This window comes from Colossoma macropomum, unplaced genomic scaffold (genome assembly GCF_904425465.1).
Source record: "Colossoma macropomum unplaced genomic scaffold, Colossoma_macropomum, whole genome shotgun sequence".
Taxonomy (NCBI): Eukaryota; Metazoa; Chordata; class Actinopteri; order Characiformes; family Serrasalmidae; genus Colossoma; species Colossoma macropomum.
This window is the reverse complement of record NW_023494787.1, coordinates 24,335,659-24,353,925: the sequence shown is the minus strand read 5'-3', so window position 1 is coordinate 24,353,925 and position 18,267 is coordinate 24,335,659. Positions and strand designations below refer to the sequence as shown.

The following is an 18,267-nucleotide window of genomic DNA, read 5'->3' as shown; positions in this document are numbered from 1 at the left end:
GCTGACTGGTAAAGAGGATAGTAAATAGAATAGATAAAAAACTACCATTGTTTTAGATTTTTAACAAAAATAACCTTTATTCCAACAGGACAGTTGGACAGAAAAACTACAGGTATGCCCGGTCCTAAATATACCTAACATGTAGTAATGCAAATCAAACATATGTACAATAATAAACATATTTTAAATACAGTCTGACAAAAAAATAAAAAAGCAGTAATTTTTTTAACAGAATGTAGGGGTATGGCATTGACAGCTAACCCATTTGGAGGTGCTCCACCAGGTTTGTTCCAATTTAAAATAAGTTCAAAACTAACCCATTAATGAAATAATTGAAACTGAGCTTGAATTGTTACATCAGGGGGCATGGATTACTAAACATAGTGTGTTAAAAGGGTAAGAAGATCGCTCTGTTAAACTTGGCATTTATCTGGATTTGGAGTTCTATAAAAGCTGCAGCAACTATCAGAAACTGGGTTGGGGCTGAACAACCCAGCTAGGGGGAAAAAAACAGCATAGACCAGCATTGCTGGTCATCAGCAAAACCAGTATGTGTTGTGTTTTGCAGGCAGATCATGCTGGGTGACCACCTAAACCAGCACCAGACCGGTGTAAACCAGCATAGATCAGCTTAGATCAGCTGTGCAGTTTTTCTTTTTTTTTTTCAGCATGGAGAACAGAGAGGCTAGAGTTTACTAAGCTGTGTTAGCCTAGCAGACTGAAAATGTAGCATTATTTAAACTTTCTTAACGAGCATGTTTAGTTTTGTTTCTGCAGTTTGTCTGAGTAACTGCAACTTCATCTGCTGAAGGGAAGAGGAGTTAACCCTAGAAGCTGTGTTACTAAACACCGTGTGAAGCCTAGTTTCTGTTATGTAACCTGGTTTTATTTATTATATGAAAACCTTCACATACTAAAAACAGATGATCAACTTCTGAGTATTACATTTTTGTTCCATAAGCAATTTAGTTATGAAACAATGGGGTAATCATGAGATAAAAACTTGGCATAACTCACACATAACTCATGACATAACTCACTCATTAAGTTAACGCTAATAAGACAAACATATGACTAACATTACTTATAAAATTACATTTAGGTACAAAAGCGGTTACAAACCTGTTATGTCTGCCCCTTTGCTGCTGCACGTCAAGCTCTGATTTCTTTTGGCAAAGTGGAAGAGGAGCAGAAAATAGCTATGTGGCTATCAAGTAGAAGACCGGATAGCCTCAACCTAGCTTTTGATTGGAAAAAAAATCCCAGCATTTATTGAGTGTGGAATTACATCGGTCCATGCAGTACTTCAAACCATATCACCGGACTACTGTGAGGATATTTTTTGGCTTTTGACACAGACCTTGATTAATTGCCATACTTGTATGTAAACCATAAGAAATAAGCCCAGTAGATTTAGATTTATCAGACTGCAAAAGTATTTCAGTGTTTAAAATAGGCTTAGTGTCAACAACTAGTGATGATGGGTAAATATGGTGAGCTTGTTGTCTAGACATTTCTATTTTCCCCATTTTAAAATGTGATTTTCGGTTATTATGTTTAAACCAGAACCATAGGCTGTCACAGATGGTTTGAGATTAATAGTCTTGCTTGAGTTTAATAGTTTAATATTAATTTTCATTTATGGTGATTACTAATTTTATACATAGCAAGCACAGACTTGTATACGGTGATTTACTTAGGGGACCATTTATTAAACTGGTTACAGTCCTTACCATACACTTGCCATCCAGTATGTGAACCAGTTGGCTGAATATGCCGCTTGTCTTTTATCTTAAATTTTAGTCTTACACACATTAAAATGGCACAGTAATTAATCACTGGGAAATGGCCTTTTGAATAATAAGAATAATGAGAAGGCATACAAACAGCATTCTTGTTCATCAGCTGCACAGATTTAGAAACATACTTTTTAACCTTGATTGCCTCTATTCTCTTCTTTCACACTTGGACAACTTGAATAAACGGCAGAATAAGTGGGATATTTTAAAATGCTAATTCTGAATATGAACAAGGGCAGCTTTCTTCAGTGCAGGGTCAGAAAGACCACCCACTTACCACTGTTTTCATTCCCGTGGCGACTGCAGTCGATATTAGACGCTCCCTCACACAGTAAACAGTTCATATGAGAAAATATCGTTCACTCATCATCTTTAATTTAGAGCTTCAGTAAATCTTCATCTTTTCCAGTGTGTAGTACATAAATACCCCCTTGGGTGAGGTATATCGGAATCCATAATATCCCCCAACGCTGCCATTTGTTCCAGACTGCCACATATGGTCGGAGTTTCATTTAAGGGTTCATTCTAAATTGAATTTAGAGAAAGGAAAGCTTTCACTTGAAATAATGCTGAGCGGTAACGTTCGTAAGGTTTTATTGATCTTCCTTTATCTTCCTTTATCATCTCACTGCATCAGTAAAATAGTGTTTTCTTTATTAGATGCCTTGGCACATCAATGTGTAACTAACACTCCCACAACCTGGGCATATAAACTAGGGATGTTCTGATTCAGTTATTTTCTTTTTTTCCCTAATCTGAGTCCTGTAATATATAGTATTTGTATTTTTGTAGATAATCTTGTATTTAATGTGCACTGAAGTTAATAAAAAAGGTATGCTAGGCTGCTATTTACTTTGAAGTGCTACTTTGAAGTAAAATTAATAGCATGTGTGTAGTGTGACACTGAATTGACACATTTTGGGGATTTCTTGGCCTTCATTTTTTTTCAAAATTACTATTTTATAGTTTCTTATGTTGACTTGATTGACCACTCTGATGATATTGGCTACCATTTACTTGAACATTTTGGCTGCCAGTTACTTAAAAAACTTAATTTTTCATATACTGTTTTATATGGATAACTTTTGTGAAGTCACGATTTTAATGTGTCATGGATGAATAATTTCGAATTGCTCTAACTTGCGTAAAGTAACATCTTCTTTTCTATGAATATAACGTTACCACCGGTTTTAGGAGTGGCAGAAAAGAGATTCAGAATGTTTCTGTGATGCTTTTCATTTTCACAACAGTCATTAATAAAAATGGCACCGAACAACTACAGCCAAATCACTGCTATCTGATTTTACAAGTTTTCCTTTTTTTAAAAGTTCCATACTGCAGACATTTATACCACTTTGTTAACTACTGAAAACGCACCTCCCTGCCACAGGTTTTGGATAATATTCATTTATGGCTCCTCTACAACAATAGCATTAATAGAAGACAAAATTATAACAAATAAACGGAATGAGAACAAATAAACAGAATCTGGCTTAATATGTCTATTGCTTGATCCATAAGGATTGGTTTGCGTTCTGAAATTTTGGTTCGTATTGGTACATCCCTGATATAAACACTTTTCATGAATAATAATAATAATAAACAGAATTGCGTTCATATTGCTAAACAGTACAAATCCTTTGTATCTCTCAGTGGAGGCCAACATAATGGCCTGTGTCTATCATGATCATCCAATATAGTGGTTCACCTAAAGGTTAAGGGCTACAGCGCTGGTATATACTTATATCCTCACATTCCTGACTTAATGAAAGTGAGTGAAGGTTAAGTAAGTCTGCTGAAATATGATCGCATCACTATTTCCTTCTTATAGACAATAGGCCAGCACATTCGCACTCGCCTCTGAACCAGAGAATAATATGACATGCGGCACAGAGGACAATTACTGTAATTTATCCTTGACAAGATGGACATGGAATAGGATGCTGAGGCAATAGTGATGAAGAGATAAGAAGACAATACAAGAACTCTTCCAAGATCACATTGAGGTGACTCAGGAATGTGTAAAAGACTGTATATGAAGTTTACAAAAAAAAAGAAAAATAATAAACATGTTAACAGAGAGATTTTGGTTTTAGACAATGCTTCAACTCCAGTGTCAGCCAAAAAGTGTGTAATCGGTTTAATAATAATTCAGTCATGTTAATTTATTATTAAATGGCTTTGAAAAAAGTTACGCATGAAAGCTTATGCTAAACACTAGTAGCTGTAAAATGACAGTTAAAAGAATTGATTTTTACAACAAACAATTATATAAATGGTAGCAATGGTATAGATAATAATGAAATATGAGTTACATTGTCCAGCACTGACCAAAGCCTAATATATCTGCTTGAGATCTTCGATGTCCACTGTTATTTGTAAATTATTAATTAGTGTCATGCTTGAATGCCAAAGTTTTAATTTATTAGAAATCATTGGACCTAAATGTGTCATTGACAAAAATGTGTTATAAACAACTTTAGCCCAATTCAGTTTAAGCCTCATGTTTCTGAGCAATGGTAATTTACATTTGCATGACAGACCCAAATAAGAAAACTGTGAAAAACCAAATTTAGCGAAGCTGCCCAAAAGAATTATTGGATTATTGCAGCACTTGACAAATCAAAGAATGTTACTGTCATTATTAATCTAATATGTGTTAAGTAAAAGGAGCGGGATGTTCATCACAGTACAGCATGGTTCTGAGCAATTAACACTACCACACTGAATAATGTGTGGAAACTGTGAGCTTTGATGAGTTTGCACAGCCAGTGTTACATCGCTGTTAAACTATGTGAACTTGTAGACTTAAATATCTTAATAGAGTCTTAATTAAGCTATATCGTTTTAAATAGATAGCCCTAGGTGTATAATCATCAAATTTAAATGGGCTTTAAATGGACTCATTGACATAATGTTTTGCTCAATCTAAATCATTTGGTTTCCCATTTGGTTTTATTTATTTTTGAAGACAGGCTGACCCAGAGGGTCTCAAACAGAACTTGTAATAATGAAGTCAAGTTTTGCTATTAGGAGCGTTGTTTTTTGTTTTTGTGTTTGACTGCAAGAATGCCTGAGGTGTACGGATCCGGCATGTAGAAGATGTTTTCCATGCTGCGTTTAATCAAACAAACTAATGAAACATGGAAAATGAAAAAATTGAAAATTTAAAGAACATTTAATACCATCTGCCTGTTTTTCTCAGAGGACTATTATGTCGGATTATGATCTGCCACTTGTCATTTAAACTTTAGTGCAGTAGGTCCAATATTGAAATAAACTCTAACAGTAATGTGTCCTTGAGCAGTCGATTTCCTTTTCAATGAATTTTCCCTACTTCTCTATTTAGTTGATTAAACAAGTTGTAGTGACATTTTTGTGGCTCCACTCATCTCAGGCTGGCCAATTCTGACTTATACCGAGCTGTGACCCCTAATTTATTACTCATATAGGCTTGTTTTGGGACTAATTTGTTAAAGGCATACTTAATCTGGTAATTCATGACCTTTCATAGTGAAATCATCGATTTTGTCCACTCAGTGTGATACTTGTTAACGTAAGAAAATTCATCATCAATGCTTGTGAAGTGACAAACGTCAAATATGTTAAATGTAGATGTAGTTATGTAAGGGTGGGCAAACATCCTATTCCATTCATATCCATCTTCATTTTGAAAAAAATGGACAACTTTGAAAAGAAAAACAGATGATGGAGAGTAGACCATGAACAAATACAGAAAGAGGAGTGTGCTTAAATATGTTGACTGTGCCTTTGTACCCTTGTGTGCCTCTACGGTGCTCTCTCTCTCTTTCTCTCTCTCTCTCTCTCTCTCTCTCTCTCTCTCTCTCTCTCTCTCTCTCTCTGTGCCTCTTTTTTTTTCTCTCTGTCAAGAAAGACACCACTGAATGCTCACACAAGGATGGAAATCCCTCACACTTTGCCCTTCAGTTTAAGGGACTTACATTGAAGCTTCTTCATGCAAAACGTAACATAGATGAGCAATGCAGACCAAAGTGCTAGTGTAAAACACAAATAGCACACTTTAATGCCTAATTAATGCCCAATTATGTACATTTATATAACATACATCATATTAATTTGATTCTACTGAAAAATACTGTTAATTCAGCTGACATAAATGGTCATACGTGCTATAGCTTGAATGTTTGTCCCTTTAACTCGAGCGCTTCCCAAACTTCTCACACTGTCACTTCACCCTGTCTGCCACTAAAGTTGGGGATCATTTGCAGATCAGTCTTCATAAATAATGTAATGCCAGTAGGGATCATTTTTGTTGCATTGCACTCATTTTATATTTATTACTCCGCTCCCTATATTTATTCGCTGATTTGATTACGTACATCATTTCCAAAGGGAAAAAGTGGCATTGACACAGAGAAAGCATTTCTCAAAATGTGAATGTTTTCGGATGTTCTGAGTTTATTATTATTATTATTATTATTATTATTATTATTATGCCTGACATTCCCAACAGGACTTCTGTCTGACCTCTGAGATGATGGGTTTATTCATCGGCTCTCTATAGAAGGCCTTGCAGTACATGCACATGCGCGTGTGTGTATGTATGTGCGTGTGACAATCGGCCATTTTTATCAGTAGAACAACTTTGACAGATGACTCATGGCCCTAAATACCCTTTAGAGACCTTAGGCAATGTCTGATCCATATCAGATGATGTGGGCATACAATTTGAAACTCCCCATCAATTTCAAGGTTGACAAATGAACAGAAGTCCTGTCCTGCTGCTTCTTTATTAATCTTCTTCTCCCTCCCTCCCCCAACTGCCCCCCCCCCACCCCTTTCATTTTAGCCTGCTCTTTTCTCCGCACATGCTTCTATTTCTTTTTGCAGAGCACACTGGGAACTTTTACTGCAGCTATGATTTTTTTTCTTTCTTTTTTTTCCTTTTTTCTTTAATGTTTTTCATAAGCTTGATGATGTTTTTTTTTCTTTAATGCTGACCAATTTATTTGTGACCTGATTTCATGTTTCTTTTCTTTTCTTTTCTTTCCTTTTTTTCCCTTTAACTAGTGAAAAGGTCCGTAGATTTTAAGTCTAGAGGAGTAAAATTATTTCCTGGCAAAGACAACAGCAACAAGTTTTCTATCTGTGAGTCTACCCTTTGTTACTCTTTTATGGTAAATCTGTGGTATGCTTTTTTTCCTCTTTTTTATTTTCATTTTCATTTCCGTGTTGTGTTGTTGGTGTGGTTCATGTCTTCAGTTCTGATTCATTTTGTCATTGCTTTGTTTGGGCATCGTAACTTGCTGATGTTGCTTGCATGACCAGTCTCCCTTGCCATCTCCAAACCAGCAGCCTGTGCCTATGTTAACAGTGCGATATAAAATGTTATAAAAATCTGTATAAAGTGTATAAAGAGTGTAAAGATTTCAATAATTTGAGAAAATGAGAAAATAAACTGAAACAGTGTACTGAATTTTTGAACAATCACCAAAACCAAATCTTTTGTGAAAACCATGTCAGTCATCAACAGTGCTGGGTTGCACTGTTTTAAAAGGTCATGGTGCTTTTTGTTGTTCTGCATAATTAGAACTTTGTGGAACTGTGACATTTTTAAAGCTGCAGTCACACTACACCAGTGGTCAACCCTGCTCCTGGAGATCACCCCTGCCTGAACCTGATCCATCTACCTTCAGAAGTTCTTGACTAGCTGAATGGAATGTGTTAAATTTTGGGTTGGACGTAAAGAGGAGGATTGGTGACCACCACACCAGACATTTGCAGTTGGCATTGGCTTGCAAAATGGGTGTGACCAAAGCTGGTCCAGAAGATTTGTGACAGAAATTCTCCATTTTAGTGTACTTAGCAAGGTAGCTCACGGGCTATATACTTGCGAAAGCACAGTGCTGCACGCTGCTCTGTAGGTAAAATATATAGATAGCTGGCACGGTTGACAGCTGTGGGGTGACTTCTGTGCAGCTGTAGTTAGCCAAGGAGCTAACATAACAGTCGGCAAGCTAGCTAACTCGCCTACCATGAACAGTAAAATCACAAAAGTGAACAAAATCATTTGAGATAATTATGTTCTCACAAGGGCACGGTGCTGCACACTGATCTGTAGCATAAAAGTGTAGATGACTGGTATGTTTAGTGGCAGTGGTGTTACTTGTGTGCAACTGCGCTTAGCCAGGGAGCTCACATAGTAGTTACTTAGCTGACTAACTTGCCTACCATGAACAGTAAAATCACAAAAGTAGAGATAATAATATAAGTACAAAAACAACAACAACAATAATAATAATAATAATAATAATAATATGATATGTAATGTGTTTTTTTTCCTGTCTACATATCATGAAGCTTTAAATTGCTAGTGTGACTGGGCTTTAACTCAAAATTTCAAAAATCAAATTAAAATGTGACCTTAAAACTGAAAATCATTAGATTGAACCCTGAAAATATATGTATCATCACATCCCTATACATTATAGTCTGATTTATTTTTTTGTGCATTTGATGCTATACTTCTCTACTACTTGAGAATTCTTAACACTAGATGGAGAAGTATTTTGAAAAATAAAAACAGCAGCAGCTGTGCCTCACGCTAATATCACTGTAAGTTAGCTTTGAAAGGTGTGCAGGGCAATTGAGGCAAAATGGTCCACTTTATCTGGTGACAAGTGCCCGAGCTAATAGGACTGTGATGGCTTGGATCATTAACTCATAAAACATTTCAGTGAGTAAAGTGTGAGCTCTTAAATTCTCCACAAAGCCCTAAAAAGAAAAGAAGTTTATCCTTTATCTTTTCCTTTTCTACCGAAATCACTGGCTCTGTGGACAATGTGGCAAATGTTCAGACAAGGTTAGCAGTACCTCCAGGGTCAAAATGTGTCACTAGACTTTTAATAGCAATAGGTGAACCATTCCCAAAAAATGGTTCTCTATTAGAGTGACCTTATAGTGAACCTGCTGCGTTAGCTCTGCTACTAGCAAGTCAAGTGGAGACAAGGACATTCCGACAGAAGAGCTAGCATCATATCCCCCTCTATTGTTTCCATAATGAATGAGTATCAATGATGCATTTGCACTCGCGAAAGCACTTATGTTATTTTATTGTATGGCTGATGCTTCGCTGCACTCCAAATCCACTGACTTTAATGAAACACCAAACCGTGCGTGAGCCTCAAAGGCATACCGTCTTCAGTCATGGATAAAAAGAAGCTTTATTGTGCTCGGTTAATGTAATATCATGCAAGTAGCAAAAGTTAAGAGGGAACTTTTTACTGGCCAGTGATCCATCACTGGCTTTTTATGGCCACGAATACTGTTCAGTGGGGCTGTACTGAATCTTTGCTATGGGGTTCAAGGCAGCTAACATGCTTACCACCATGAAATTTCAGAGCATTCTATAAGTGTCAGATTTCGTGGAGATTTTTATAGCTTCAGAAGAGAAATGGTATTGTTTAGTAAGTACATAACCTGGTAAAAATGTCATATTGCATGTAATGATTGGTTCCTGTAGAAATACATAATAGCTAAAAATGCTATATGTCCACCAATTGTAGCCGTCAGTGAACAAGGGACGACTGTGCTATTTGTTGTCTGCTGTGCTTGTTTTCTGTAAATGTTCTGTGTTACCTGTGACAGCAATGTTTTATACCCAGTCTTGAAAGTCCTCAGCTTTCAGAACTAATGAAAATGCAATGTGTATTTTGTGTTCACTGTTGTCTTTCAACACAGTGAAACAGGTACTGCTTATCTACCAGCAAGAACAGTAATGAATTTTGAGAAAATGTTATTACTGACATTATTACCAGAGAGAACAGTTATTTCACCTTAGGGGTCCATGCCAGCCCTGTAAAATGATCTGTTTTTACCTTTGAAAAGTAAGTCACCTGTCTGCCTTAACATTTAAATTTTATTCAACTTAAAATTAAAAGCCACCAAAATGTTATACAGATTGTTGTTCTTTTAGCCTCTTTTAGTTCAAAAATCAAAATTACTATTATTAGCTAGGTCAATCATTTTTAAGGTGCTGTAAATGGCTTTTCATAATGATAATTAGAGTGTGTTTAGAGTTTAAAAAGCCAATTTTTAGTTTACATGGATGTTGCTAATTCAGAGTAAATACATATTCATCAACATGACAAAGCCTCAGAAGGCAGCATAAATCATCTTGCCATAACATTAAGAGGCTGTTGAACCCTGTATGTTAGTTGAGAGTTCTGTCTAAAGAGGGACATGGTTACTTCAGCCATGACGCATTCCAGGTGTGGGTGCTTTTTGAATGCCTGGTGCAGGTAATTGCCCTCAGTGTCAATGCATTCAGCAAAATGCAAAATGTGTAGCACTTGTATACTGCAGGGACTGAAAAGAAAATCATACATACACTGCCCAATTTTTATGATTGTCACATATTCAGTGTCGTTAGGGCTGTAAGGGCTGTATTTTTGGCTCCTCACCAATCGAGCATGGTTTGAGCAGAGTTTGCACAGTACACTCTGTCCACTCAGGTGTGGGTGCATGCAACCATGTGTTTGTATCTTTGTTTGTTTGCTTGCTTGCTTGAGCACTGTTTGTTTGTATGGATTTCTGACCACCCCATGTTTGCATAGCTTTGTGCATGATGGGATGCTGGGTTGGCCAGGATGTGAGAGAGAGCATGGTGCACTAATGGAGAACCGGGCATAACTTTCTTCAGAAATCCTACTCTCTTGTGTTGTACTATACATGTATATTGACTATGTATTAGAACACTGTTTGTGTTCTAGACAGTGTGTGGTTTTGTTCAAATGCAATTGTGCAATAAGGGTCATATCACTGTAATATGCAGTTAAAATGTATAATAGACACATTTCTGTTGTGATTAGTAAGACTTATGAATGCGGGCATTTAAAGTGCTTTACTGGTTGCAAGTGTTGAAAGCTTGAAGATTGTTTGAATGTGGCTGTCTGTGAGAGTGAGTGAGCGTGACAGAAGACCACTGTATACATTCATGTTTTCAGTGTATGTATGTTTTTTATGTATGTGACACTATAAGAAAACTAGAGGACAACAACCAACAAAATGATCCTGAACGACATGTCATTTTTTTGAAACTGAAATGGCAAAACTATTGCTTCTTAGTCGCTGGAGTTAAGATTAAAGTTAGGTTTAGGGTGAAGCTTTGAAAATTCTTGCAATTCTAAAATTATATGCAAGTATTATGTAGATTCTTAAATAAAGTATAACATATATGAACATACTATTATTACATATAGGTGGTTACATACACATAATACATATAGGACATATAAACAGGTACATATGCAGTACTGTGCAAAAGTCATAAACCACATTTACTTAATTTTCATTTAAAATGGCCATTAAGTGCAAGTAATTTTTTTTTATCAGTAGATATTAGATATAAAAGAATTCACTTGCATAAGGAAGGGGAAAGTCAAAGGAAAATTGGAGTTTATGTCATTAAAAGATAGAAAATTGGACTTCTAACAATAATGCAAAACCTGGTAGACCACCAAAACTCAGGAGAAAATCAAGCTCTTGCTTCAGATCTGAAGAAATCTACAGGTGTTTCTATCCATCCTTCCAGTGTGAAAAGACAACTCAACATTGCCATGAGTCTGAAAAAATTTGTAGCTGTCAAGAAGTGAGAAGTTTTTTTCAGCTTACACTTGTCATTTTGACAGGAAACTATATAAAGGGTGGTCTCAGACATTTGCCTAGTACCACATATATACTACATGAGAGATATTATTATTACATATAGGTGCTTACGTTAATGTAATACATATAGTATATGTTAATATAATATTAATAGTAACATTAATAATACTGTAATATAATACATATGGTACATATTGATAAAATATTAATATTAATAATACATTAATATAATACATATTTTTTACCCTGTGTGAGTGTATGTTAGTGTGTGAGAGAGTCTACATTAGCTATGAGGCAAGCCGAGTGCTGTGGCTGTTTGCAGGGCTCTAAAATCCCCTTGGGTTTCGTACTGTACTGGCCTTGAATGTGTGGAAATATGAAGCAACTGTTTTAAACATAAGAAACAAATAGGTCTGCAGGAGGGGACAAAGAGCTAATGAAGTGTACCAAAATGACCCAAACATTTAAATGGAGACGTGTACCCATTCTCAGTCTGATAGATAGTGGAAAGTGGAACATGACGCTTCAACTTGGAGCCATTATGAGCCAAAAGTGAGATAAACACCACAACCGACTCCCCTCCACAAGAGAAAAAGAAATTACAAATAATATATTTCAGCTTCAGCCCAAAGACTCTTTCAGGGGTGATTTGATGTACCCTTGAGATAATAGTACCATCTTTTTTACCAATGGTAAGTCTGCTTCTGTCTGTCTAACCAATTTAGACTTCCTTTCCTTTCCAAATGGTGACCATTTTCAGTTTCACATTGGTATTGTACGGTAAAGAGCAAAATTGTCTCTTAGCTGCGACAGCCTCTTAGCAACCAGTGCTGTGTTTAAAAAAGATAAGAAAGAAAGAGCAAGAGTGTGAAGAAGTGGAAAAGTGAAAAGCCTCAAAAAGTCTCATGAGATATATTCGTCTCTTTAAACATCCTTTACCTGACATTTTTTAATGTTCCATATGGTGTAGTCCCACACTGCTGCAGGCATGAGGGCATTACTGAATCTGGAAAGCTTCACTTCAGGGTTACACATGAAAATGTCTTACACTATTTCAAATACACTCTCTTGCTCTCCGTATATATTTTTATTTATAGATCTGTTTTTGTAAGATTGTGCCTGTAGAATTCCCATGGCTGTAGATTTAGACACCCTCTGATTGGATTTTTGGCCATATTTTTGGCATGCACAGCTGATAAGTCTGTCGTTAATGTGATGTGGGACATAAAGTAAAGTAAAATAACTTACTGCTACTCCATCATGGGCCCAGGGACATTTTTCTTCCAGAAGCTTAATTCAAAATTATACATAGGCCTTAAATGGTGCCAAAGGGGACTTCACTGGCTTATGTGGAATACTGCAACAGCTAGTTTTTAGAGTAACTCACTTCCAGCAGGTTTTCATTGAATGTTGGGGATTTATGTCTGTGTCATGGGCATTTACCTCATGTCTGTACCTGCCCTCTGTTTCCCAATACATGATTCTTTGCTTAAAACCTTCGGTTTGGTTTGAGGTAGCGTGAAAAAATCTGGTGTGTCTGACTTGACAAACTTGTTGCAGTTTCAAGGGTTTTCAATTTAAGTATAAAAATATCTTTGTTAGTAAAAAATGACTTCCTGACAAAGTTGATCTCAAAAAAACACCCCAATGATGACAGTGTGGATGTAGGTACCGAAGCCCATGATTAATTTTTTATGGCCATTTTCCAACTATGCTAAGTTTGTTCCTTAGAATTAAACAGTTTTTTTGTTAAGGTGTCTGTAAGGCTGATATATGTAAATGACCTCTGTTCTGATTGGCTGCCCTGTTATATGTCTTATTTAAAAATAGTTCAAAGTGAAATACTCCTTGTAGGCTCAACATGAATGGGTGGAATTAAACCGCTGTAATCTGAATAGGCATGCAAGTGTGAGTGTATTGGCCTTTGTGACATCACAGAAAAAATTAATTCAAAATAAGCTATTTTTTTGCAAATTGAACTGGAGAGTGAATGGTACATTTTGAAACTTTGTATACTACATCAAAATCTTTTTTCACAGAAGTGAGGAACATTCTTTTTATGATATAAGCACTTTAATGTTCTCAGGGTTCCATTTCTCTCTCTCTTGCAGAGTGTATTTCACTTCCACTATCGTAAATACAAATCATGCTGTGAGCCCATGTACATGTGCATTTGTTGACAAGTTGAAGGACACAGAATCTGACTCCCCTTTGCACACGTGCGTCACAAAAGCATGTGGATGCTACAGGTTGCACTCACGATTTCGGTTGTTTGTATGTGTCAGCAATGGAAATTACGAGTCTCATCGACAGTGTCCATATACCTGCATGACGTGTGTGCATGCGAAGGGGATTCTGCACGCGAGACCAAATTCAGCACAACACCTGCAAAGAACATCAAAAGAGAAAGAATCATGTCAACTTACAATTTAGAGTAATATTACAAGATTTTATTGCAGGAGATTGCAAACTTTCAAGGCTTATTTGGCATGAGATTGACAAAGACTGACCAAACATTTTTGCCATGAGATGAATTTATTTCTTTGCATGCTGGCCTGAAATGGGACTGAGATTGGATGACTTTGGGCATCCGGAAAAACTACAAAACAAGACAGATATGACATAGATAAGGTTACAGCCTATGTCGCAGTCTTTCATAAATAACACTGGCAGAGATCTAAACTCTGCTGTCAAATTTTTATTGTTTTCTGTTAGCCATGTGATTGTCTTACATCCTTTTTTCTCTTCTAGCTCTTGTCAACGAGTAAAAGCCAGTCCGAGATTCACTCTCGTCTGGTCTCTTACCGTGACACTATTTTCCTTTTCCTTACTTCCTCCTACAACATCTTCTTCTTCAGTCATTTGGCAGCCTCTGCCATGATGTCCATGCTTGGAATACCGAGCTACTTCTAATAGCTTGCTGAAGACCCATAGTTGTTAATGTGTAACGTGGTGTAGTAAAGCATTATGCACTTCTTGCAAGATGTCTCGTGCCCACTACATAACACTATAGCTATTTCACTATTTCTCCTTATTTCAAGTCAGTACACCATCAAAATGATTTGGAAGCTATTATTGTATGATAAAATTGTTACATAACTTTGTGTTAAATGCAGCGTACAGTAGACAATATTAGAATACTAACTGAAACTGGAGTAGTTAGATGTTATATTTCTGAAGATGAGTAGTTCAGAATGAAATGGGCAGTCCTGCTTTGTCTCTTAAGGTTCGTCTGCTTATATGTTATTTGTGTTGGGAAGCTCTATTAAATCATGGCAGTTTCCCCAAGTAACAAAACAACCTCATTCATTTTTGCCTCAGTGAAACTGACATTGCTTCATGATTAGGAGATGATGTTCTGAAGAAAGCTGAGGCTTTATTTAGTCACTGTGCAAACAAAACCTTTTCTCTCTATTTTTGTCTATTTTCGAATAATTTGGAAATGCCAGCAACTTTTTTATACTGTTTCCCAAACTGATGATAAACGGCCCAGTAGACCAAATCAGAATGTTTGTAAACATAATTCTGATTGGATAACTCACTTTCAGTCAGCATGGAAGCAGCTCAATTTACAGCACAGTTTACAATAAATACAAACATAACAGATAAGACATTGGCAGTAAGAGCAAAATCTTGTTGCGTTTAGGCTGCAGTGTCAAATGTACCCAAGTATGTAATGGATTTTACTCGCATTTTTTCCATTTTTTTCCGAAGCAGCTAGAGCTATATATATATATCCCTCCCCTTTTTAACAGTTGCACCTGAAAATAATGACAGTTTAGCAAAGATTTTTCTCCTCCAGATGAAGATGAAGTTGCCCAGCTCTTAGCATTTATGCTAGTGGCCGCAGTAAGAGTGTTTTTGCTCATATTATCACACTTGACAGATAAAAGTGAAGGCTTTGTTTGTTTCCACATGATTCTGTGTAAGTGTAGACATGCAATATGCAATGTTTTGTTCCAATAGCAACAATATATTATTATTTTTGTTTAGGATTCTGTAAGTTGTTTTCCAGCAGAGCTGTTTGTAATGTAGCAGATGGTGGTTGTTTCAGTGTGTTCAGTTAATTTATTTGTAGCCAGCTATGGCTCAAGATGTCACATACATGCGTGTGCAGGCTCAGTTGTGGCAGAGAAGTGTGACAGTGTTAGCATGTCAAATATTTCTAAAATAATACAAATAAGATGAGTAATCCACATATTCGTACAATGATGGCTGCTACAGTGCTCTAAAATTGACTGTTGCATCTCTTTCTTTTTTTCCAACTTGTCTACCTTTAATTACACTATTCATGCTACAAGGCTTCAAAAAAGTGGTTGCAAAAGTGGCTGCCAGACTAAAAAACCAGGCATCATGTTTTTGTTACTGAAAATGACAATTGACAAATGACATTTTTTAAAGCCAATATTTGGAATATAAGACATTGTGAATTTGTTATTAATCTTATCATTATTAATCTGTGACATTGTTAAATGCCATGTGAAGTTCAGGGTGCATGTGAAGTTTTGGAATATATTAGATGGTGAGTGAGAAGTCGGTTCTCATAGTCCCGGGGTGTCAAACTCAGTTACTAAAAGGACCATATTAAAAAATCTCAACAAATCCATGGGCCAGAAAACATCTTTATCTTTTTATTTTATTTTTAAATAGCATTTAGCTATAACTCGAACTGGCCATTGTTTAATCAAAAAACTCCAAAATGTCAACAGCAAAATATAGGCACTTGTAGTAGACCTTAAAATTACCTAAATACTTGAAATATTCAATAAAAAACTGCCTATTTTCTTGAACTAGACACCTGGAATCTCAAGTTCATTAATTCTTGGGATCAATTTTTGTTTATATTGGTTGAACTACATCAGAGGCGCAGCTAGTGTGTTTGGTGACATGTCAGCTGTGGAATTGTAAAGAATTGTTGTGTAATTGCTATCCCAAAGATTGTTGTTTGGGTTTGGGATGTTGTGGGTATGCACATATGTTGCAGTGCATGCTGGGGATTGTAGTGCACCACATTGTGAAACAGGCTAATATTAATAGAAAATCAAAATAGTTTTACAGGCCAGATAGGATTGTGTTTGACATATGGGTCATAGTCGATGTTTTCAATGCTGAAAAAGTAGGAAGGCATGAAGACCTGAGCGACTTTGTCAAGGGCCAAATTGTTATAGCCAGAACACGGCGTTAGAGCATCTCAGAAACGACAACACTTGTATGGTGCTCTGGTCAGCAGTGGTTAGTCTCTACCGGCAGTAGTATGATGAACCATGAACTGGCAATAGGGTGTTGGGCACTCAAGACTCATCGATGCTTAGGGGCAACAAAGGCTGTCCCGCCTGATCTGATCCAACTGAGGGGCTACTGTGGCACAAGTCACAGACATTTTTAATGATGATTATGGGATGATTTCATTGGAACCGGAACTTGAAAGAAGGTCACCTGGTCTGATGAGTCCCACTTGGACGGCCAGGTACACGTGTGCTGTTTACCTGGGGAACAGATGGCACCAAGATGCACTGTGGGAAGAAGGCAAGCCAGTGGAGGAAGTTTGATGCTCTGGGCAGTGTTCTGTTGGGAAACCCTGGATTCGTGCATTCATGTGGATGACAATTTGACAAGCAGCTGCATAAACATCATTGCATATAATGGCAACAGTATTCCCTGATGACTGTGGCCTCTTTCGGCAGGATAATGCGCCCTTACACACGGCACACATTGTTCAGGAATGTGTTGCTCTGGCCTCCAAATTCTCTAGATGTGCTGGAACAAGTCCCATCTGTGACAGCTCTACCTTGCAACAGGACTTAAAGCATCTGCTGCTAATGTCTTGGTGCCACTTACCACAAGGCACTTTCAGAGGTCTTGTAGAGTCCATGTCCCAGCAAACTGGAGCTGTTTTGGTGGCACATGGAGGACCAACAGCATATCAAGCCCAATGTTTTCGCTCATCTGTGTACATTATATTAATACAATTATTCCTAAGAGTAAGTAACATGAACAACTGTAATTGCGTTGTAATTGATTTCATCCATATAGAACCAATGTACACATTTTAATCAAGTAAATTTAAAGCAGAACTTTTTTCTCTATATATTTCAGTATAACTCATTTTATTTAACAAGAAATTTTACTTAACAGGGGAGCAGTATCATCTTTTTCCATGAAAATATGATTCTACCGATTACCTAAAAAGGGACTTTAATGTGAAGCCATGGTTTAAAACCTGAGTCCGTATTACAGAAACTTCATATCTTTTTGTCTTAACTTAAGATCTGACAGGACAAAATAAGATTTTTCGCAAATTCATATTGCAGAAGCAAATCTTATCTTAATTTAAGAATCTTATCTTATCTTACATCATCTTATCTCAAGTTAAGAAATCTTACTCGATTGAAGTCGACAATCAGCTGTCATGTCTGTTACCTAGCAACCGACCATAGCCAGACAGCTAACGTTAGCTACCATTACTGATGTTAAAAAAAGGTCAAATAAAACTAAAGCGCGATAAACTGAAAGTTAAGAATATTGTGTCAGTGCTTCGTGCTGTTTTTCAGACAATTAACGCTCTCCAGTTTCAGTTTTACAAATGCTTTAGCCGAGCGCACGGATAATGAGGAACGTTATTCCTCTAATAAACAGACACACGCTCAACTCTGTCTCCTCACTTTTCACGACCACCACTGTAAAATTTGATCTGATGAGTTTTCATCCACATTAACACAGGAAGGTAATAAGAGGGGACAGTGGAGATCGTGTCTGCAGTGTCTGGGGCTTTTAAACACTGTCAGAAAAAAAACTCTTGAAGTTAGGAAAATATTTAGGA

At 36.7% G+C, this 18,267-nt stretch overlaps 1 protein-coding gene across 1 annotated transcript in view; it reads left to right on the top strand.

Moving 5' to 3' along the window:
• The window catches only part of csmd3b (CUB and Sushi multiple domains 3b), a 554,192-nt gene that overhangs the window by 272,820 nt on the left and 263,105 nt on the right, over nt 1-18,267 (top strand). The window contains exon 7 of the mRNA XM_036566609.1: nt 6,852-6,929. Within this exon, the coding sequence (XP_036422502.1) occupies nt 6,852-6,929 (78 nt within the window). The remainder of the gene's footprint in view (nt 1-6,851; nt 6,930-18,267) is intronic.